A 25,587-nucleotide genomic window follows, 5' to 3' on the forward strand; every position below is an offset into this window, starting at 1 on the left:
AACACTGATTCCATCAGTAACTTCTAGATTTAAGATCTTTTCGGGTATATTCATAGCTAATAGATCAAGAATGTTCATTCCCCTAGTTGGTGGAGTGACTAATTGATGGGGGAAGTAGAGGCAAACGTAATTAAGAGATTCGTATAAATCGTTCTCTCTACCTCCATTTATAAAACTGTATGAATCCCAATTTAGTGTAGGAACATTAAAATCGTCACCGATAATTAGACTATGCTCATTGTTGTGGGATGTAAAGCTTTTTATATGCCTTCCTAGATCTGGTATTGAGTAAATGCCAGCATGGGGTGGTCAATAATAAGAACAGAAATATTCTTTTTGCTCTGGGCATTTTCACTGAGCACCAAACTTTCTACACAACTATCACGAAATAACTCAGCTCTACTGACGCTAGAGTTTTTAACGGCAATAAACACTCCTCCTCCGGCTCTACTCTGTCTGTTGTTTCTATAAACAGTGAAGGACTTGGGAAATATTTTGCTGTTTGCGATATCATCTGTTAACCAACTTTCAGTAGCTATAATGATACCCGACTGCACTATGAATAAGGTGGTGAAATTCCAGCATCTTATTTTTTAAACTTCGGCAGTTAACTACTACTGCAGAATGCTAGGGCGCATACCAGTCATGGCAGAGTCACTGGAAAAAATGTGTAGAGGCCCAAGAACAGAATTTTGAAGAATTTTAAGTGTTTGTGGAAATCTGTTAAATAAATTACTTTAAAAAAAATAATTGCATTACTTTTGGAACGCACCATGTATATTTCTTCCATCTCTCTTGGATCTTTCCTATTTCAACAATTATCTTGCCTGACGTATCTATAACTGTTAGCATATATCTTCCCTTCTTACCTCCCGATAGTGTTTTGACCTTGCTGTATAGCACACCAATTCCACCCTTCCTCTGCAAACTTTCCATATCCTCGCTCTATTTCTTCCACCATACTACTTTTGCATTATTTGTTACCCATCTCAATTTATTATTTACCTCTTTGTACTTCCTTCTGCCTACCCCTGTGTTAAAATTCTTCCATTTTCTTCTCTCATTTATCTTTCTATTCATCCCATCCATGATTTCCTTATCCTTTTCCCAATATATCTTCTCATAGTCAATTTGGGCTTTCGATATCCCATTTTTGATTTATTTACATTTTTCCTCAATTGTACTTTTCCCTCATCCATAATTTTCTTTAAAGCCAGCTGATACACCTTCCTCTTCAATGCAGCTAATGTTTCTACATTCCATTTCCTAACCCACTGCCCCTGCCTTATATTTTAGAATCAGATGCTACACTTCATAATAACAAAATTATGATCAGAGTCTGCATCCGTTCCCAGGAAGCTGTGCAAATTGATCACACTTCCTAAATCTGTGCCTAACCATAATATAATCTAACTGATACCTTTCTGAGTGGCATAGGTATACATGGCATTTCCCATGTATACCTATGCTTTTTGTGGTGTCTTAACCAAGTGTTGGTGATGGTTAGCTCCTGTCTCCTGCAGAATTAAATTGCTTTCTCCCCACAGTCATTCCTCGTGCCTAAACCCCCCACCTCATTTCCATCTCTCTTCCTTTGCCTACTGTCGAATTCCAATCCCCCATCACTATCAAATGCTTTCCCACAGGAACACACACGATTACGTCCTCTAACTGATCGTATATCCTATCGACTTCTTCCTCCTTATGATTGCTCGGTGCCATGTACATATACCTGAACAATGACTAAGTTCGTCGGTTTTGCTTTAATCTCTAGTAGCAATATTCTATCCATTGCTTGCTCATGTTGACTATGCTTCTTCCCAACTTTTTATTCAAGATTATGGCACCCCCTCACTGGCTCTCGTCCCCTCCGCTGTATGTTTCTCTAAAGCTATCACTCCAGTAATCCCCACTATCCTTCAATCATATCTCACATGGACCTATCTATATATCCTCTTTCCAACTCCCACTTTATATTCTCTAATTTTCCTGTCCTCAACATTGTCCTAATATTCCAGGTTCCTATTTCAACCAATTTTGTCTTCTTTTGCTGCATCTTATGTTCAGCTGCTATCCGTTTTCCTTTGCAAGGGTTTCATGAGATGACGACCATGGAAACCTTGACTCTCCCGATGCCGGGCACGACACACGGTCGATTGGGCAGAGTGCCTTTTTGGCCAGTACTAATATTCTCTGAAGAGCCCATTCTCTATTTTGTCCATCATTATATTCTTGGGAATGATAATTGAGGTGCTTTCCCATTGCCTTCCTTAACAGTGTTTTTAAATGTGGCACCATCACTCAATGACCACCCCACTGGGGTCAAAGGCCTTTGCAGCCACCTCACTGAGGTATAAACGTTGCATGGACAACCTTCCATCTGGCTCGTAACCTTCGACCTATCTGGCATGGGTGGCCATACCAAGAGGAATTACCATTGCTCCCAACAGCACAGCTCTAGGGGTCATCGGAATGCACAAGCCCTTTGACCACATCAAGGTTGTAGTCAATGGGAGGGCATAAGGGTATATGGTAAGCATTTTGCAATTTTCTTTGATAACACATTTATATCCTACATTTATGATCAGAAAAAACTGCATTCGCCATAAGTAAGGATGTATGAATTTTAATTAGGAGCATGTAATAGTTATCCATGTAGCAGTGAGGAAGCATGCTTCCAAATTACAGAGCTCTAGACTATAAAATAAGCAGCTTTTCAACATCTTATATTCTGACATGGAGTAAAAAATAACCAAGGAAAAATACAAATATATGGTTTACATAAAAAGTATTGTGGAAGATTTTTGGAAACATACATCTTTCAGATATTGCTACAGTGCCTCAAAATTCTTCAAAGTACATCCATTGAGCATCGACATACTTTTACCAGTGGCTTTTCCTCGACTCAGAGGCTCCCTTGTTGGCAGATTCCGGGTAACTGTACTCTTAAAGGTACACATGCAAACTTCTTTGATGGCACTTAGGGTCACCATGGCGGGGTCATCTGAGGGAAGTTTTCACTTTTGGGAAGAAGGAATACTTTAATGGAGTTATGTCCGGACTGTGAGGGGGCTAGGGTATTGTCACAATGCTGTTGCAGATCTTTGCTAGCAGACACTTGACTCTGCTTTTGATCTTCCTTCAAGACCTTCAGAACAAGTTCAGCGCAGATCTTTTGCATCACCTAATTTTCAGTGATAATGATGTTCACTGCCATCTTATCAATGCCATGCAACTGCGATCATGCACACACATAACAGAGTCTAAATTCAGCAATTCATGTACACATCAGGAAAAAATTGTCTTGTCGAATTGTCCGAGACTTTTTGAACAAACCTTGCATTATTGTCAATTGAATAGTAACTGTGGCATTATGAATTGGTTATCAAAAATGAATGTAAAATGTCATCCCAATGCAAAAAGAAATCGGCCACATGGATGGTTTGCAGACATTTCAAGAATTTTGTTTTCACTGAAGGGATTTCCTTATAGATGATTACAATGCTGGGATGGTAATTCTCCCAAATATATTTCCTTTCCCTTCCTAAACTTTGGGAAGACTTCCCCAAAATCACTTGTTTTCAAGTAATGCTGTCAATCCACAACAATCAGAACCTTTTGAACACAATATATTTCACTTCATGGAAAAGAAAACATCCTAGATTTTCCATTTATTATTACTGCTAGTAAACCTCTTTATATTTTGGAGGAGAGCCATTCTGGTCATACATTATGAAAATCACCTTTATCCCAATCATCAGTCTTTTCTTGGGTCAATTAGAATAATGGTATTTCTGTACGCACAGTCACAGAAAAAATTCAATAGCAAAAAAAAAATACAACTGAGGAATTAATTATGAGGATAGTGTAAGTTCAATTTGAAAACCAAATTCTATTGAAGTTGATGCCATTGCAATAAGCACAATGGCAGAGAGAATCAGCCCTGCAATACATTTTACGAAATGCAGTACTGCCTAGCAGGCTTTTAAACAATAAAGTGATAATGCCCAGACACATGGAGAAAGGAAAGAGAAGGAAGGAAGGAAGAAATAACAGAAGGAAGGGACTTTCGAAAAAGCTAAGTTACATGGCTCCTTCTGTTTATTCAATCAATAAGAGCCCCAAGGAATGAATGGATTCATGAAATTACTCCCGAATATTCCTTCCTTTAAAAAACTATTAACATTTTTCTCCCATTAAAACCAAGTCATTCCATTACCTCTGATGATAATTCACCACTGCTACACAAATCTTTAACCCTCTTAGTGCGGCGGGCCGATATATCGGCTTTCGTGTCCCCGGCGAAAAGTGCGGCGGGCCGATATATCGGCTCTTGCGTAGGCTATTGTTTAAATCGTTGTAACTTATGGTTTTTTCTTTAATAATTTATGGTTTTTGTGCTATCGATAGGTTGAATTCCATGGAATTACGTAACTACGTATTTTTTTAATTTTTTATTAGCAATTTTAAATGCTTTTCAAAAAGTATAATTCTTACTATAATTTTTCGTTCAGTTTTGTACATTTCGGGAAGCTCTGCCTAATTGTTTGCTCGTTTTTTTTCTGAGTGGTCTTTCCACTATGAAAAGCCACTGAAAGGCTACTAATCTGTTTTTATCTGTAATCTCTTGAATGTGTTGTGGTGTCGTGGTGTTGATATATAGCTGCTTATTCAGACTTTGTTGAGACGATGAGAGCACTGCTTTGTAATCATTTTGGTTTCTCTTGCCGTCCATCCAATCTAATCAATTTTGCCCTGGGTAATACATTACATTGTCAGCAGTTCTTTTTGAGTTAGAACTTGGTTTTTTTCTACCTTTAGATTGTAAGCACATTGCCGCAGTCTCAAGGAAAGGGGAAAAGTCCCAATTTGACTCAGTGAGATCAGCCTTTTCAACAAAATCGAACTATGCAGAGGCTGACAAAAAAATTTGCAATTCACTGGTTTTTCTTTATTTATTTATAATATTTTCTACATGTCTTCTTGATTCTTTATTATATTTAAATATAGTAGTTTAATTGAAAAATGTTTTTAAAAAAATATTAGTTTTGTGCCTAAAAATCGAAATAGTATTGCTAAAAAAATATTCTTCAAATTTATGATACTGTAATAATTACATTTATTTTTCAGATGTTGTAAATTTATTGCATCATTATTAACTACAACATTATATTTTAAAATAAAAAAACTGCATATGGATATCTAAACAAATAACTTTATAATGTTTTTTTTCCTAAGGTGATACATTTTCTTAAATTACCCTTCGCACTTCTCACTAGTACCCCTGAAATCCCCGCCGCACTAAGAGGGTTAAATTATAAAAGAGCATAAATAAAACTAACAATACCAAAATATTAGATTTCATGGATAAGTAACCAAAAATAGGAAGCTAAAAAATGGAATAAGTGTAAACTTACATCTGAAACTTGCTTATTACACAAGGCAATCAGCTGATCAGTCAACTTTATGTAGTCATTTATTAATGGATGCATCCTGGCGTCCTTCTTGTTGCAGAGCGAAAATATTTCAGAGCATTTTTTGGCTAATGCTGAATTTGAGGACTGGAAGAAAAAATAAAATTACAACATAATAACATTCTTCAAGAATATTTCTAATGAAGTTGGGAAGAAAAAAACAGCAAAATTACTCAGCATTATTGCACTTATATACATTTTGATGATACTATGAAAAAACTGTACATAATAATATATCACTCTGTTAGTATTTCATTTGTAAATCATGATTTGTGAGCCAATTAATTCACTGAGATCTATTTAAAGTAACTAAGAGCATTCATTGGGCTGTGCATGGTGGGTACACCTCTCATAATTACGATAAATTACAGTGAATTTCATAGATTAAGTGCATATCTAGTAGTAGTTTTAGGGGAGGCGACCGACAGCCGAGGTCATTTGCACCATTAGGGTTAGACAGGTAAGGATGAGGGGTAGAGAGAAACCTGGCGTCGGCATTAGCCTAATCTCATGGAAAGGCACCAAGGGGTCCGCAGTTTAACGTCCCTTCCGACGGACATCGTACTTACTCAAAGTGCTCTCCATAATACACCTTAAGTAGGGACCAAGCTTTTCCAAGGTCTCTCTGGCTATTCCCAGTATTTTAAATAGGCCTTACTCTCTAAAGGCTTCACTAGTCAGAACTTGCATGAACCCACTCATTGCTCCAAATCTTAGCCTAACTTAGGCCACCTAAAATATAACTGATCTAAATATTTTAATTTGACCATGCCCAAGTGACACGTGGCTATTTCAAGACCCCTGCCTTTATTTGGAGGAACAACTATTCTATTTCTTCACATGGGGTAGCTCTGCTTGACAGTTGATTCATGCTACTTCAACAAATTAGGCTTAAACTCATCCGACATTAAGTTGTGCCACCCAGACATATAAAAGCCAATCGGATCAAGAGAGAACTGCACGACCAGTGTGTCAAGAGGGATTCCATCTCCCACAACCTGTATCTATTAATCACAGAGTTGACCAGCTCCCTGCATTGGGCAGAATGGTCAATCTTGGATGATAGGGTTTGCCAGAGAGCGAGTGAAGTCGCATTTAAAAAAAGGACTGCCTAGTGTTAACTTTCACAAATTTGAGCCAGTAACCTTCCAATACAAATCCTCCAGCTCCCCAAGACCACTAATAGGTTGCTGCACCTAAACTGAACTTACTCCCTCTCCCTTACCCCCTCTCCTCTCCCTTACTCCCCTCTTGGAGCCAGACTAATTGAGTTGAAAAAATGTTGATGAATGTTACCTGATGATGATGCACAGCATCGAAACCATGGTCGTGAAATATTAAATCTTCATTGTAGAAGTGTAAAGTTTCTTTTTTACCCTTACATAAAAACCGATTACCCTGCCTTATTCAGTCCCCTTCTTCTTATGAGGGAACAAGATATAAACCAACGGCCACTTTATATTCATCGGCTCTTAATTGTTCTATTTTGAAACCATACCCTTATAGTATACTGCCCAAAACTATAATCAACTCGCCACCTTTTGTGGTATGCCTTTCATTTCCCTAAAAATATGCAGCCGTGCTTTGTGGTCGGTCTTCACTGTGAAATATCTTCCACACAAATACCCCAAACCTCAGTTCCATCAATAGAGCAGAAACTTGATGCTATTGAACAGGCAGATGTAATGTTTCAAAGAAACTGGCCAAAGACTTGGGGATCAGGAATGAACAGTTCATCACATTCATAAACAAAAATTTATGCCTAGTACCCACTCAAAATTGTAGCAGCATCACCAACGTGATGCTGCCACAATTGAAGAGAAAATCAATGGTGAGAAAATGGTGAAAAAAAATGGAGAGAAAATCAATGAAAAGCTCAACCTAAGAAAATCTTGACACTGGGCTGATCCTGTTACTTAAACAAAAGCAAACAGAAAGAATCCCTCTTCAACATCCTATCCTTGCAGAAAAAGCTAATTTTTTCTTTAGGGATTAAGGGAAAGTAATGTGCACCATCACGTGGTTTAAAAATTGGTGAGGAATCTGTCATGGCGGAATAATTGATCACTGGCACAGAATCAGCTGATATATTTCATGCTGAATGACAAGAGCAAACCATCAATGCTGATGACCTCTGCCTGTATTAGAAGTGCCTACCAAAATGCTTGCTTATTGCAGAAAATGGAAAATCAGCTCCTGAGCACAAGACTTTTTTATTGAGGGTTGCAATTCTAAGCTGTAGCAAGACATTGGTAAATAAAAGAATGACGCTTCTGATGATGGGGAGGGCAAAAAAATCCTAACTAGTCCAAGGGATTGGAAACAAATATCCCGATTCACTATTTCAATGCACTTAGATTAATTGGAAAAATTTTTTCAAGATGACTTCAAAACCAAATCTGTTCCCAAAGCCCACAAATATTAAAGAGAAAAAAAATTTCCAGAGGAAGCCAATCTTTTGTTCGATGACACACCTCACCTCAGCAACGATGTCACTGGTTTTAGATAATGAAGAGATATTTGTTTAATTCTTGCCTCTGATTGTGACCCTCATTTTTCAGCCAATGGATCAAGAGATGATTGCAATCACAAAAGATCATTACAGGCGATATCTGCTAAAGTTGCTCGTTGCAGAGAATGAAACAATTTGAGCTTTTTGAACTAGGTGTGGGTGGACATGCCACACCACTCTCAGTTTGGTGTCTTTGGCATTTGGATATTTATATGAGGAGAAAGAAGAGACGCAGGAGTGTACTTGTTGACTCTCAGGATGTGCAAGTGTGAGTGTCTCAATGATGAATGTGGAGTGGAGATTAGAGTCCGCCCATGACTCGAATGTGGGTGGCACCAAAGAAGGGGAGGAGCGATGGGGAGGCGGGCAGCCACAGGAGTCACCAAACTGCTTTCAACTGCATTCACCCTCTTTCTTTTTAACTCTATGATGCAGGATCCCACTGAAAACTTTCATTCCCAGAACAGAGTTTATAAGCAAACAATTAGGAGTGATAAAAGGAAAAAATTGAATGCATTAAAAAAAAGTCATAACTGATTATTTTATCAAATAATCACAATTTTTGTTTGTGTATATATTTATTGAAATGAAAATAAAAAGTGAGTTTACTTTGACTGGGTTATGTACCCAACTACTTCATTTTTTATCACTGAATACTGCATGGTAGGTAAACTTTTGAAATATTTCCCCAATTGCAACTTTAATTATATCCCTCCTAGCCAGTCCGATGCTCCAAGTTCCCCTTGGGGCTTGCCCACACTTCAGTAAAACAAAAGCAGTCCTTCGGCATTCTTTTCTATCATCAAATGCTAATTCAATGAAGATTTACTCACTATCAGCTGGTGGTATTTTGTCTCCGGGCACTTTGTTTATATAATAATGCAACACATGTTATTTTTGCAAACAATCCATAAAATACTGCATACGATATTAACCCCATGGTATTGTCGATTTAAAATTATGGAGTGACATTCCATAGAAATGAGAATTTAATAGTTAAAACTGTGTATTGAATGTTTGTATTTTGATGTGACTTCAGAAAAAATATAGCATTCGCTAACCTTCTTTTCACAAATGATAATTAAATACAGATAACTCACACTTAAATATGCACTTAACACATGAATAAGTAGCATGCAATAATGGAATATTCTTATGTGAATGCCGTCAACATAAAAATATATCATACATTAAGGTACTTGGGTTATATTTAAAGTAAACGAATTAATCTTATGAACTTCTGACGTAATCATTCAACTGATTTTCACTTCAAATCAAATCTCAAAGCCATTCATGCCACAAATTGGAACAAAAGTCTCACAGATCAGGGACCATACAGCACCTTCCAATATTATGTAGAGGCCAAATACCGATAAATATTATGATTTAAGTTGCCCAACCTGTGTAAAGGAGTCAGGCATACCATTGGTTCAAAACTTACCAAGACACTGGTTTCGGCAATAAGTTTCATTTTAAAAGGTCAGTGGTTTATTATGAATTTGATTTTAGGATAAAAACAGAAATTTAAAAGCAGCTACAGTGGAACCTCATCCATCGAGCATACGAGTTTTGCAACCTTTCTAATAAAGCAAAACACCCATTCAGTGAAACAACCGTTTGCTTATAGATTAATGTAAAATATGATTATGTGTTCCATGCGCAAATAAAAGTAAATTATGTACAAGGTTTATTCAAAGAAAATAATGTACACATTGTTTAGGATCATGGATCATGTCCACCTTTTCTTCTATTGCAAAATGAAGTAACCAGGAATGCAGACTCGATTTGTAAACGCCAAAAAAGAATTGAAATAAATCATCAATTATTTACGATACATACCTAATTCCTTTTCACTAGAAAGCTGTCTAGGGATATTTTTTTTTCAACGAGAGTACAAAATTTGATAGAAATGCATCTCAGAATGATTGTCAAATAAATTTAAGGTGTGCATCATCACTGACTTATTAGGGGATGACTCATACACATGTTACAATGCAAAAGTTTCCCGTAACCTCCACATCTTATTTATCCCACTGTTTTGGACTCAAAACTTCTTGAAGGTTCGTGAAGTTCCCAAATGGTAAGCAAGAAGGCGTTTGATTTTCAATTTGCTGCTCACATTTGGGCAAAATAGCAGCATGAGATTGACTATCATTGGCTTAAGGTCGGGCAATGCATTCTCTTCTATTGCTCTGTGCAAAAATATAGGTTCGCTTCGGTATCTCCTTCCCAAAGAGAACTGTCTAGTCACAATTAAAAGCATGCTGTAGCAGGTAACACTCAGAATCTACCAGCTATTTGAAGTCACCAAGCAGGTTCTCTCCCACCTTTGACCCCGAGCTTTCTGCTTCACCTTGCTACACATCACCGTGGATGACAGTTCTTGTTAACTTCTTGAACCAAAAATGGCTCCCCTTAAATACTAGTTCGACCGTTGTTGATCCTGGCATCTTATTCATGAGGTGGGTGAAATCACTATCCCCTTCTCATAAATTATATTCTCGTTAATGGTATCGCATTTTAATTTCATTTGGTTTATCCATATGAGAAGCAACCTTCCATCATCGTTGAGAATTACTCTCGTCACTCTATTTGCAGCATCTGTCTCATTTACTTTTCATTTCTACTGTTATTTTTTATTTTTATTCTATCATGGCTTTCTTCTCAAACATTTTTACTCCGGGATAATTTTAAACACTGCACAAAATACTATTAAACATTGCACAAAAACATCACTAATAATATTTTTGAGCACAAACATGGAAAAATGCGTGAACAGTAGTGACGCTAAGATGCAAGAAGAGCAAGTGCTCGAGATAATCTGCAGTAGCAACCAAGCAATTAATCTGAGAATTCCCCTTGCCTCGTTAAGTGAGTCGTTTTCAGGACCAATATTTTTGCATTATGCAAATTACTCGCTGTGCAAGGCACTCATTAAATGAGGTTCCACTGAAGTACTCCCGCTGTGATTGTTTAAAGCAAGCATTCCACACAAATCCTAAATATTTTCTGAAAACTATAACTACCACACAATCACCAGCATTCTAAATGTTAATGGACACACCACTTCATGACATTTCCACTTTCTCTTACAAGCGGAAATTTCATTTAACATTAATAAGTTATCACAATAATTTTTCCATTGACGCTAACACGTATCATTTAGTGATAACTGGGATAATTTATCATGCTCTAAGTATTCTATGGAGGTAATATCTTTCAAATGCATTCACCATTGCATGCATCACATAGTTTACCTTGTACACAGCCATGATCATCCATAATGACTGATGAGGATAAGTAACTATGACCTTTGCAATAATAGTTTTTAGAAGAGAATACACCAATGGATTGGGATGGCACAGGCGGGTTGTTATTTGAGAGAATGCACTGAAGAACATGAACGGAGGCAATCGACCAGCATAGGTTTCTGTAAAAATAAATGGAATCTTAGGAAATCAATACCCCTACCAAAGTCAACACAAGTGCATTTCCACCTATCCACAGCAATCAACGCAAAGGTTGGTTTGATAGGAGAAGGAAAAGCTCACATAGGACTAAACTTAACGGCGTGTAAAATTCATACATAATGGTAGGGGGCCCAGTTCCTTCCCCTATGCCACCTATTGTTTTCCCAGGAAGATCTGGTACCAAAGATATCACACAGCTTGTGTGAAGCTGAAGGAATTCTAGAGTATCACCTAGAGTTGAACCCCAGTCCTGGACTGCCATGTGCCCTTTAAAAGTGCATTTACTAACCCACACTTTTTACTTTTTATTTAATAACCCTGACTTCAAATGCTCTAGATAAAAAAATTTAAGTTACTGCAATGTTTTTTGATTTCTCAAAAGCTTTTGATTGTGTTGACCACCAATTACTTCTCAAGAATCTCCACAGGATGGGTATTCCTGGCATACCTAATGCTTGGATTAAATCCTACCTATTTGATAGAATACTACACGTGGTTGTTTCTAAAAATTGTGCATCTTTTGTTTCCTGAAGTAAGGTCCTTGATCGAGGCGTTCCTCAAGGCTCTTTTCTTGGGCCTGTCATGTTTCTTTCTCATATAAATAACCTTATAGATAGTTTTCTTCGAATAAACGGTGCTATCCCCTTGTTATATACTGATTACACCAACATTATCCTTGTATCGCCTACTTTGGCTGAATTGATAGAAGAGTGTAAACAGGTTAGTCACACCTTAATTTCCTGGATTTGAATATAGAAAAGACTTACCTAATATACTTTGCAAATAAAATAAAACAAGAAACATACTTTCTACTGAAGTTGGTGGGAAGGTGATCCCATAGGTACAAATACCAAATTTTTAGGTTTCTCCACAAATTCTCAAATCTCTCGGGATGAACACATAAGTACTTTGACTAGTAAGTTAAGCTCAACCTGCTTCTTAATAAGGTCCATTAGATCCAATGTTTTAGTAGTTGTTTTCTGTGCACTATTCAATGGAGAATTTTATTCTCATATAGCCTATAGTCCTTCTTTGGGGTTCATCTTCTAAGGCCTTGGCTATTTTCAGGGTCCAAAAAAGAGCCAGTCAGCTCATGCCTTTTGCTAAACACAATGCCTCTTGCCGTTCCGCTTGAAAAATTGGATGCATTGCCAGTGACAAGTATTTATATTTTTCATGTAGTAGTACGAGGGTCATCCGGAAAGTAGTACCCGTTCGTGAAATAAAGACACAAAAGTAAATATTAACAAACATAAAAAATTTTATTTGAAAGAGGATACTTTAAACTACTTCTCAACATAATCTCCAAGCAAATTAAGGCATTTGTCATAACGTGTGACAAGTTTCTGTATTCCTGCTGCATAGTCCTTCGCCGCCAGCTCATTGAGATACGCGAGGGACCCATCTTGCACAAATTTTTGCATAATGCAGATGGTGTTTAACAATTTCATGAACAATTATTCGAGAAACATTGGGAAAATGCTCACAGATGTCATCAATTGTGACGCGCCGATCGTTCCTCACGAATTCGTCAACTGAGCTCACCAGTTGGTCTGTAATGACAGACGGTCTCCCCGAACGCTCATCGTCGTGTGTGTTCCCCCTCCCCATGTTGAAGTTGCGACACCACCGCCGAACAGACGACTCGTCCATTACATTGTCTCCATACACCTCCTTTAATTGGCGATGAATATCACATGGGCGAACGTTTCTTGCATTGAGGAATTTAATCACTGCCCTCACTTCACAACTGGCGGCGTTCTCAATTTTTTTAAACATTGTAAACAATCACAGAAACAACACAGGCAATGCTAGCGTCACGCAACTTGGCTCAGAGAAGGCAGACAAGCCACTGAAGCTATCTGACCTCGTCCAGCGGCTACTCGCGTCGTCAGCACTTCATGCGGCACGAACGGGTACTACTTTCCGGATGACCCTCGTACATAGAAAAGTAAATCATTCTAAGAATGTGCAAAATTGTGATATCCACAAATATTCTACAAGGCAGAATGAGCAGCTGCACGTTTTATAAGCATGCACAAAACATTCAGGTGCTGATCCAAATTTTATGGGCCTTCAACTTTATAGTAAACTCCGAGTGAGATTAAGGCCCAAAAAGTGTGGCTGCATTTGAAGTCAATCTACTTAGGTTTTTAAAATTAATTATGTTTTCTTCAATGACTGAATTTCTTAATAATGCCTGATAAGTGTCTTGTACCCATGTATGTGTTTTGCTATTTTCCCCTGACGTGTCTTATATCAAGTGTAACAGTTGTAACAACTTGATTGCTTGACAAATAAAATGTATTATTATTATTACTTAGCTCAAAATAGATAGGAAACTGAACCAGTTACATCTCGAGTAAGAGTAAAACAGTATATCTCCCTAGATAGGCGCAAAGGACACACATAACATTCCTTTTAATCTCTCTCATTTATATTTAACAACAGAGAAAATGATTAACAATAATTCAGAATCAGACACTATACATTTGCAGTTGCACTTACAGCCTGGGGCACATTCCAATATAATAATAATATTTTTTGTCTGAAAATTTGTACATATAAATATAAGACAATTAAAGATACTAAGTACATATCACACAGGGAGTTTATGGCTAAGCCAGGTTCATGAAACTAGCAAACAAAGTAGATTTAGCACTAGACTAAGTATTCCATTACACTGGTATACAATTTTACCATTGAATAAGTCTTTAGTTTTACTTTTAGTTCACAAAACCTCCAAAAATATTTTAAATAACAAGATAACTGGTTATTAAATATTATGCCTGTGCCTGTTTACTGTCAGTGCAATTATCTGGTGGTCAGATGAATATCATTTTGTCTTCTAGCCACCTGATTATGAATAAAAGCATTTTTGCTAGGCATTCTGTTTAATTAAAACTATTAAAATAAAACATGTAAGTACATGAGATTGTTACAGATAATTCTTTAAAAATCCTTTTGAAGCTAAAAAAATCTTATTTAATAATGAACGTGTGCCATCCCATAAAACTATACAATATGTTAAAATTAATAAGTACATGTGCACACTAATTTTTTTCCATTCCATTAAAATTAACGGAAAAAATTACTGAATTGCGGCATGCAAAATATTCATGGAAACAGATGACTATAGAAATCTGACACAAAATACAGAAGAATGCAATAGTGAATTTAGATTTTATAGACATGGATAACCCAATTTCCATTACGTCAAAAGTGAATTCCTACAATTTTACTACGGAATGAAATGCCTCTTAGGCTATTAAAATCATCAAGAAAATTATTTTTAAACAAAACGATGTTTTATTGTAATTCAGTTCTAAACCATTTGAATTGCTCCACACAAAGAATGTGAAAAGTAGCACTTGGCCTTCAGATTGATGGACCTTGGCAATACAGACTACTAGGGTGGTCCCAGAAGTACCCAGCCTGACCTAGAGATGGTAGTTGTTCGAAAAATATCACTGTATTAGAAAGTATGCTATCTATGAAGCATATGCTTCAAGTTTGAAGATGCTACCTTGCCCAATATTTGTTTGGCAGCAGTCAATAGTGAACGCTTTCAGTGAATTTGTGAATATGGAGAAAATTGGTCATCGTTATGTGATACAATACTTTTGTTCGAAAGGCCTCAGCCTTACCAATATAAAAGCTACACTGGATTCTACCCTCGGTGAGTCTACTCCTTCATTTACAACAGTAAAATATTGGGTAGCAGAGTTTAAATAAGGTCAAGACGAGCATCACATTGGCCAACTAAATGAGGTGACGACTCCAGAAACGGAGAAGAAAATCCACAAAATGATACTGCATGATCGTCCACTGAAAGTGCATGAGCTAGCAGACATAGTAGGCATTTCAATAAGTGCAGTACATTGCATATTCACTAAAAATTTGGACACGAGAAAGCTGTGTGCAAGATGGGTGCCACGTTTACTCACACCCGAGCAAAACCAGTGTCGTGAAGATGTTTCAATTGAGTGTTCAGCCAAGTTTCACAGCAAGAAAGAATTTTTTTGCCGTTTCATAACCATGGATGAAACATGGGTCCATTTCTTTGCACCCGAGGCGAAAGAACAATCAAAATAATGGATTCAAAAGAAAGAACCCCCTCCAAAGAAGGCGAAGACCATTTCATCTCCAGACGGGTCATGGCGTCGGTTTTTTGGGATGCCCGTGGGGTTATTTTCATTGACTCTCTTGAAAAGGGAAAACTATCTATGGTGAGTATTGAGCAAACTTATTGCAACGTTTGAGCGAAGAAATCAAACAAAAGCAGCCGCATTTGGCTAAAAGAAAGTTTGGTTTCATCAAGACAATACACCAGCTCACAAATTCATTATTGCAATAGCCAAAATTCATGAATTAAAGTTTGAATTGCTACGTCATGCACCCTATTCACCAGATTAAGCCACCTCGCATTATTTTCGGTTCACAAACTTGAAAAAATGGCTCGGTGGTCAAAGATTTTCCAACCGTAAAGAAGTGATGCTGGCAGTTAATGGCCATTTTGAGGAGCAAGACAGTTCCTATTATAAAAAGGGCATCGAACTCATTGAACATCACTGGGAAAAGTGCATAGAGCTGAATGGAGATTGTTGAAAAATAAATAATTTTTTCCGAAAAATTTTGTGTTTTCTTTGCTGTACCGGGTATTTCTGGGATTACCCTCATATAGTGAATTCCATTACTCCTATTTCTGCTATTATTATCCATTTCATCACTTTGTATTTTCTAATTCAGGAAATGACAATTGAATCATCAGACAGAAGCAACATATGCTATAGATAAAAGGATCACAATGACTACTAATTTACTTTGCCAATAAGAACAAAAGGAAGGTGGACTTTTACGTTGACTTTGTAGGAAAGTGGATCCCTCAGATGTCTTCAGCAAAGTTCCTAAGAAGGGCAACGGTTCCTCAAACCATTTAGCAATGAAGGATAAAATGCATTTTGAAAATTATTATTTCTACAAACAGAAAACAATAATGGCAAGATTTAATTCAAAACCGGTCATTTGCAAAATGAGAAAACGTATTAAATACTTGCATACATAAATCAATATATACCAGAAGTTTTGCACCAACTGAAATTTCAACTTGATTTTGATTATCAGCACGATCGCTAATCCCACTTTTGGTGTATTTTGACAGGAAATATTTTCATCCCATATGTTGGCAAAATTATACAAATTTCCCTTCTTGGAATCCCAATCAAATAATTTTTTGCAATGATGCAAAATATTTATTTTCATTCGCTCAGAAAACAAAAACATAGTCAATGTGAAATTATGATCACATAAAAGAGTTCTACTCACCAATTAGTTTGGTCATATTAGCAAAAACCTCTCCTTTATCCTTTTGCATGGCAATTTTGACACCATAATCTAGCCATATTGTAAGCATTCTTGGCATGGAGTGGAAAAGGTACTCACAGCCAAACTCCAAAGACTTTCCAAAGTAATTGATCATATGTAACTGCGACTCTCTGTAAATCATAATAAAAAATAACCTCTAAATGATTATCAATGCATACAAAAAATGTAATTTCAATCATTTAAAGTCACCAACTTACATTCCTTTCTCTTCGTCATCAGCAATTATGGCATCTAAGACTCTATCATAGTACTGAGCTAAGTAGACTAAGTTTTTCTCCCATTTTGTAAATGTTTCAACAGAATCCTTATAGTTATGCATATTATCATCAATATCAGCATTTATATTCTCATCATTAAATCTTGCCAACAGGAGTTTAGCCTGTCAAATTGTCAAAATAATTAGCAACACAGCAAAATACAACATCAATAGCAGTATCTCCAAAGGTGTACATCGTGAAAAAACACTACAGGTATAGTACTGTACACAATTTTATGATCCAAAGACATAGTAAAACTCATTAGCAAAATAGTTTGCAAAAGTTTGAATTGGGAATTAACTTTTTTAATTAATAAAACTATTTTTACAAAAAGACTTTTGTACAAATCAATAACTATTCCATGAAAATTGAATTTGTAGCTGCATTAAAGAAACTTATTTTCTCAAAAAAAGAACAAACAAATAGCAAGAATGAGGGATATTCAGGCAATTTACCATGCTGTAGAATAAATGTGACGGCAAACTGAATTTTTTTTAACCTGCATAACATTCAGAAGAATTTAAAAATACACATATTCAATGAGTGAGAGCTGACCAAAGAATTGTAAGACTGAAAATTTAGAGAGACTGCATTAGTATGATGTAGCTAAGGATAATAGGGACAAGACCAGGCCAGGGCTGCTATTTTGATTGAAACGGAGACCATACCAATGCACAATAATTGCACATCAACAGTTTGACTCTGTACAGCAATATGGTCATAGCAAATTTATCATTTAAAAGAGATTCTATTAAATATGCTTTTCAATGGCCATCCACCATTTGCCTCTTTAATCTTATCTAAATCACCCAAAGTTGGCAAGATAAGAGAAAAATGAATGACAACATTTCCAGACCTAATATACAAGCACATCAACAACATAAATCACAAAGCACTACTCAGTCATTATTAATAAAACCTCAAAAAATTATTACATACACTCAAAAACCTTCGGATTGAAATCAAAAAAATGATCAATTATAAATTAAGGTTTCACCTCAGCACAAATTTTTTGGTCCTGAACCGGAATCTGGTCTCTCAGCGATTTGAACTGATTAGAATTTGGAAAATTTTCTGCTATGCCCTTTCTCAGAGTTGATAGGGCAAGGTTTGTGTCATCCTTGTCCCAAAATAACTTTGCCTTTTCAATGAAAGCATTTTTTATCCTGTATTTCTCAGCATTCAGAATGTACATGTATGACTGTTGAAAATATCCAGAGCTAGAGAAATAAATTCAAAGAAAATATTAATTTATAAATGGCTTTTTGAAATGAACTTCCAAAAAGGTATGAGTCAATAAACAAATATTACTTTCGAGCAATTTCTGCGCTTTTAATCCAATACTGGCCTATTTCATTTTCTAACATTGCCGACAAAGGCAAATTCTTGCCCTGAACTTTTTCACTGATTATAGTCAAAATTATACGCCTAACTGATAGAATTGGCTCCAAAGTAGACTTTGAGTCCTGGACAAATTTTAGCCTTCCATCCCACTCCTTCAAGAAACTCCTTATGGTATTTTCTCCATTAGCAGCATTACTCTTACACAGACTTGATAAGAGTTCAGAACCTTTCTCAATCTCACTAAGAATTTGAGCCCTGAAAAGGAAACACAAAATGTCAGGTAGAAAGCAATCCTTAAAATTATCATGAATTAATAAAAATTTGAATTAAAACTTTAAAAATTTACAGGTGTAAGGCAACCTGATAAACAAGAAACCATTACGGAATCGTCACTTATCTCTGATTCCTAAATTTCCCGATGTTTCTTGATTCTCCCTGGTCAAAAATCATGTTTCATACACCCTACCAAAAACACTAAATTAAAAGTACTATGAACGAACTGATTTTACTAAGCATTATGTGTGAAATTTAAAGAGTTAATCATCAAAACTAACCTTAAGACATTAAAATAATCACTGATTTACTAAGAGCATTTTATTCATAAATTGATCCCTTTAAGCAAGAAAGAATCAATTTTCTGAGTCACTGAAAAAAATGTTGACAATCAGCCGAACCTTACATGAAAAATACAAATGGGGTAGAGGAGTCAAGGGAGCCACTATAACCTGTACGATGAGCCAAGCACAAACTCATGACTGATATTACGCTAACTCTGGCGAATCAGGGCAAACGGCAAAGAGCTGGGAATTCCACCTTTCAGTACAATAAGAACCGATGAGATACCTCAACTGCCATTGCCCACCCACACAAACATGAACACACACACACAAACATACACACACACAAACATATACACGCACAAAAACAAACACACACTAACACACACAAACAAACACAAACACACAAAGACCTCATTCATGGAGATGGAAACCTTTTGACTGGATTGTACAATCAACCTAAGCAATCGAATCTCCCAAGTTTGATACTTGAAGTGCACCCTGATATAATACTGCCATAAGGTTTGAATTTGGTTCCCTGGAGCCAAATTCGCAGACAAACTCGCACCCCGATTACCCTTGCTCAGATTAATAAAATTAGAAAGATGAACGTGAAAACCTCACTAAAAATTAACAACTCAGCTTTCCTTCACACAACTTATTTTGGTGATGAAATTCTGTAAAAGAGAATAAAAGTTTAAAAAAAATTCCAGTTATTTTTCTTAAATTCCCTGACTTTTCCTGGTTTTCCAACTTTTCCAGATAGGTGGCAGAACTGTATTTACAATCAAGTACATTAACTAGTGTAACAAACACAATGCTCTCTCATGTTTCTTATGGTTTAGGTCACTCCTGAGAGCACTCAAACATGTAAATGTAAAAGAGAGCCTAGCCTTAACCAGCTGCAGCCAATTACTTTTGCAACTCACCTTACAATGAACTGATAACCACGTTCGTAGGCACCCTTGTCAATACTGATTGCACATAAAGAGTTCATCAAAGCTTCTCTCATTGTGTCCATGTTGAGTATAATTTTACCAGAATTTTCACTTCTCAGGCTGAGGAGGGCATTGCCAACACTGACATTCCACAAATTTCTCATCACCCCAGACGATGACTTTAGGCATTTCTCCAACTCCAACCAATCACTCATTTTCCATAGCGCCTCTACTGAGCTTTCAATCAGCAATCCAGCTAAATCTGGTCTGAAGGAAGAGTATAGGTATCACACAATGATGATATTCGTTGCACAAACGGGGAGTCAAGTGAGCACGCCATGACTATACTCACAGGACTGGTGGGCAAGGTTACGGATCACAAGCGGGAAAAAGTTTCCACAATCAGGATTTTAACCCAAAAGGATTGCGGAGAAAAATTAGCTGAAGCTTACATTTGTGAATATTATCAATTTTAATATTATTTACTAAAATAGAAGCACAGGGCAAATTTGGAGTTGATAAAAACATAAGAAAGCATGTACCTTGGCTCTTATTTCATTCTACTGCTACAAAAGCCTTTGGGTGGCAAATTTTTTAGATTTCATTCTGCTTTGAAAATTCAGGTAATATTTAATAGCTAGCTAGCATGGACCATGATGCACCAGATTGTTGAGTAATGCACATATAATTTCTTTTAATTTAAACACTGAAAAAAAGAAACAAGAAGGTTTTATGAAATTAATTACCTTTGTGAGGAGAGTCCTTTAATCAAACCCAGAGCTGCATGTGGTTGATCTAACTTGAGGTAGCAATTGATCATTCCCATTGCATACCCAGTTTCTGGGCATCCCGTTTCTGCCATTTTCTCATAGCATGTTGCAGCATCCTAAAGAAATACATTTCATTTTCAAACATTCCATTCAACCTCTTTCAACGAATGTCATCAATCCATATCCACACAAACCTAAATATCTAATATTTAGATCATAAATGAAATGGATTCTTATGTTAAATTAAAGCAATGGAGTCACTCACAGGGATAATGGAAGAGATTATTTTGAGCATTAACAGATATTCAAGTTCCAAGAATGATTTATCCAATTTTTGTCACTTAAAACTTTTAAGTATACTTCAGCGTTTGGTATTAATGCTATGAAACCATTTTTACCTCATTATTTTAAGTTTAGATACACAATAACATGCATCATATTTATTTGCCCATCAGACAATAATGAATCATTACACATACGAGGCAAGTGCAATTGACATATACATATTGAGCCATTATACTTCATCATTCTATAGTTCAGCAAATACAGGTCATCATTTGATAAACAAAGAAAGGGGGGGGAAAGTTGCACACATTCAAATTTCATTATGCAAGGACCAAAAGTTAAGTAAATTGAGACTTTAAATGCATCATTAAACTGTCAAACTTCACTCCCTTAATTCTCAGAAGTACATGCCTGTAACTGTCCATTTGCCTCGTGCGAAAGAATTAGCTGCTCAATTGTTGGAGGTTGCTTTTGCACCGCTAAAACTCCTGCAACTGCATCAGGCTCATTTAACCGAGCATAAATTTTCTACAAAAAAGAAAAGTGAAGAAGTGTTGATAAATGAAAAATAAATGCATGATATCACCACAAAAAATTAACTTGAGTGATTTGACCTCTGCCATTGCCAGTCCACAGCACTTTCTCTGAATTGCATAAATAATTAATCCTTGCAGGAATAACTTTGTGCAATTGTTAAATGATGAATTAAATGATTTTTCATGTGGATTTACAAAGTTAAATTTTGACTTTAGATAAATGATGCTGCAATAATCATAAATATTGCATTTCACCAATGCCTTTTTGGATAACATGGAAATTTGTAACGTTTGTTTAAATGTAAAGAAAATGTCATCTTTGAATTAAAAATATGGTAATGTATCAAGAGCTAATTACATTTAATGCAGTAAAGAAATTCCAACAGGATTTACCTCAAAGAAGTGAAACTGCACCTCTTGCAATTTATCTTCCTGACCACCAACATACTGCTCCAAATATAGCAAAGACCGTGGGTATTCTCGGCATTCAAAATTTCTATTTGCTATTGTAAGTTTGTTGATTTTATTCAAAAAATCTAAAAAAAGAACTCAAATGTATCTTATAAATTCTTCATTACTCTGAAAAACTGTACACCATGATTAATAGCAATCAGTATACAAGTATCAACCAAATTTCTATGATTTAAATGTCACACATATTATTTTTTACAATTCCTCTTTTATTTTTGCATTGGGTCTACTTCATGGCAAAACAGAAGATTGCAACCATCTCTCTTATGAGGTTTTTTGGCCTCTAAATATATAACTCTTCATGTTACCATAACTTGGGCATTATGTACAACATTTCAATTTCTGACACAATTTCTCACTGAACTTTTGCATGCCTCTCCATACAGATTATTCAAAATTTACCCACAGAGAATTTCAGAGACAAAATATGATTCCATAAGTGTTTCAAATTAAAGGATAGGTAAAAGTTGGTTCTCACCTTGGACTATTGCTGGCCTTAAATCATTTTTGGCTTCAATTTTCCCATACCTTATGTTCCACTCTCGTAACCATTTAGCTAAGTAATCCATCAACGAGAAAACAGTGTTTAAACACATAACTCTCAATTCTTTTGAAGAGTCCTGACGCCTTTTCCTCCTTGAGCAACTTCTTAATTTTATTGGTTTAAAATCATGAAGGGCTGATTCTTTGGAGTCCGAAACGGAAGACATGACAGCCACAATTTCTTCAACCAATCTCCAGGATTGCTCTTCATTGGCTTTAATCACAGCATTCACTGTAAACGAAATTACCAACAATCAATTAATGAAAACTCAGCATTAACCAATAAAGCCTTGTTAATTTGTAGCTGATATATTGTGTATACTTTTCTACGCATTATTCTGAACGTACCCACAGTGAAATTTGGAGGCAAAATCTAAATCTATGATTCCTGAGTATATCATGCACTTCAAAATCATTTATTATACTTCAACTTCAAGTTTTTTAAACACCAGGCACAATTGTAATATGTAACATAGTTAGCTTACCAAGTGTGTCAGGAAAGTTATGTAATTGAGTTTTTTAAGGACGAATTCCTTTGTATATCAATGCTATCCCCTTCAAAGCAATTCCCTTGGGCAACTATACATCAGTAGGGCCATTTCCAGCCTTGGCAGTAGTGCTGGAGGGCTTCAATCGGAATAGCCTTTAGCTCCTCCATGACAATCCTTTTGATGTTCCAAAATGTTCCTTCACCAAAATGATAACCTTTTAAAACATTTTTGAGCTTTGGGAATAAAAAAACTCACAGGGGCTGAAATCAGGGGATACGGGGTTGAGGAACCATTGCAATAACATTTTTGGTCACCAGCTATTGAATGGAGATTGTCATGCGATGGGGGGCATTGTCATGGTGGAGCTTCCAAGTGTCGCAAGCAATGTCTGGTCTCAAACGGACCACCCTTTTATGGTGTACATGGAGGACTTTCTTATAAAAAGCTTCCTTTACAGTATATCTTCGAGGCACAAATTCTTTGTGAATGTCAATTACCCTCATTGTCAAAGGAGCAAGTGAGTATTGACTTGACTTCAAGCACTGACTCTCAATAAAGCTTTCAATTTCCTTGTGCTCTATTGTAAGGATTTTTGGCAACACCCTGATACACACCTTTCTCAAACCCAAATCTTGAATTAAAATCAATGAAGGATGAACCAGTCCAAATTCAACTGACTACTCATCATCATTGGCATTAGGGAACAGTCTGACCTCACAAGATCCCTCATTCATTTGACATTATCATCAGATCTTGAAATTGGGGGTCTCCCTGAGTGAGGCTTATCTTTCCCTACATATCGGCCCTCCAAAAATGGCTCGCGTCACCAAAAATTGACATGTAATGTTCCTGGTGCCCATCAAAAGTTTTCATAGGTCACGCTCATGGACTTACCCAGTTTAACACAAAATTTTAATGGCACAAAAATGCTTGAAATTTCCATTCCAATTTTCACAACACACCACAAAAACACTACTTCACTTATGACCCAGTAAATAATTATGTGGCAACTGCAGGAAACTTTAACAGAGCATCTGAAAGGGACAAACCAACGTTATGTGTTAAGGGGAGCCCCTCAGTGTCGCTAGTCTCATTATTTGTCGGCAAAATTTCATATTTAAGTTCTACATTTGTCACAAGAGCCACCTAAGTAACCACTATGTAGCCTCCATATATTTGATTATTCATCCTTATTCAATAACCAATGACATCTAATATCAAATATTTCCTGAAAAGATACAGTAAACTTATCCTTAGATCACAAGGCATAATATGGTGTTCGGTAATTCTTTTCATCAATCACTCAACTCCTCTAGTAAGCCTTAACCTTTAGTCATCAAAACAAACGTGCAATTGTTTAATGTGTAAATTGTAATTGTGATGGTTCTCATGCACCGTTTATCTAATGTAAATATTACAACCATATGCATTAAACAGGGCAATTAAAAAGGTTAGTTGGAAAATATAATAATCAAACATCGAAGATGAATGTAAGAGGAAAGATGCTAATTGATAATGTAAATTAACACACAAGGTTTGATCTCAAAAACTACTTCTATATAAATATTTCCTACAGAATTTCTGAACCAATATCCTTGCCGTATACATAACTGAGCATTGGTTCTACATTGAGCAATTGCAAGGGTGTAATTAAATTCAATAGTATACTATTGCTGATACTTGGCGAACATCTGTTAAAGCATATGCTCTACTCTGTGGATGAATATCTGCAACTATTACTTGCAGCTATATATTTTCTTTGACGTGTCCTATAATTGCACAAAAAATCCTTGGACAAAAATAAAATCACTGATTGATTGATTACCATCCACAAGAAAAAAAAATGCAGGTTGCATATTCAAGATTTATCATATTTTCATTTCTTAAATCTTACAACTAAAGAAATAGATGACCTGAAAAGGTACTTATTAAGAAGGCATTTCTGAACTTTCTGACGCTGAAATAATATTACTGGACATCATTAAAATATCTCAGTTGGAAACACCACGTCATCAAATTGCACTGGAAAATTCATAAACATATTAGGTTCATAATGATTGGATATAAATTTTTAAAGGCAAACTAGAGAAACCGCTCCAATTCTTAGTTGTATCGATTGATTTCTATCCAACATTATCTGACCAAAAAGCACTACTCATAACATACCCATTATGCTTGATCAAAGAAAGAAAATCACACGTAAATGTACGTCCCTTTTTCACTGAAGGGAACATAAAGACATGATTACATCTCGCAAGACAAACATGCAAAATTTAATCACAAGTCATGGTACAAATGACAATTATAATTAATTTTTTCAGCATTGCCACACATTTTCAAATCAGGCATAATTAACACAAGAATTTGGCTTAGAAATTGGAAAATTAAACAAACGGCAAAATTTATCAACCATGGAAAAAATATCGCTGACCCTAAAGAAGTAGCCAGTTCAATTAGTGTGTATTTTGCCCTTAGGCATTTGGTGACAGAAGCCAGCATATCATGCGCAACTCTATTCCCTGAAATTGAAGTTAAAAGAGAGAGAGCACATTCT

At 36.1% G+C, this 25,587-nt stretch overlaps 1 protein-coding gene across 1 annotated transcript in view; it reads right to left on the reverse strand.

Annotated features, from left to right (window-relative positions):
- The window catches only part of mei-41 (meiotic 41), a 78,751-nt gene that overhangs the window by 16,708 nt on the left and 36,456 nt on the right, over window positions 1–25,587 (reverse strand). The window contains exons 22-32 of the mRNA XM_071597238.1: window positions 22,478–22,774; window positions 21,922–22,064; window positions 21,404–21,520; window positions 20,684–20,823; window positions 19,929–20,204; window positions 18,410–18,697; window positions 18,096–18,318; window positions 17,039–17,220; window positions 16,782–16,951; window positions 11,244–11,416; window positions 5,418–5,561 (exon numbers count right to left, since the gene is read on the reverse strand). Coding sequence (XP_071453339.1) covers window positions 5,418–5,561; window positions 11,244–11,416; window positions 16,782–16,951; window positions 17,039–17,220; window positions 18,096–18,318; window positions 18,410–18,697; window positions 19,929–20,204; window positions 20,684–20,823; window positions 21,404–21,520; window positions 21,922–22,064; window positions 22,478–22,774 — 2,153 coding nt within the window. The remainder of the gene's footprint in view (window positions 1–5,417; window positions 5,562–11,243; window positions 11,417–16,781; window positions 16,952–17,038; window positions 17,221–18,095; window positions 18,319–18,409; window positions 18,698–19,928; window positions 20,205–20,683; window positions 20,824–21,403; window positions 21,521–21,921; window positions 22,065–22,477; window positions 22,775–25,587) is intronic.

The sequence above is a fragment of the Hetaerina americana genome, unplaced genomic scaffold (genome assembly GCF_022747635.1).
Source record: "Hetaerina americana unplaced genomic scaffold, ioHetAmer1.1.p SCAF_82, whole genome shotgun sequence".
NCBI lineage: Eukaryota > Metazoa > Arthropoda > Insecta > Odonata > Calopterygidae > Hetaerina > Hetaerina americana.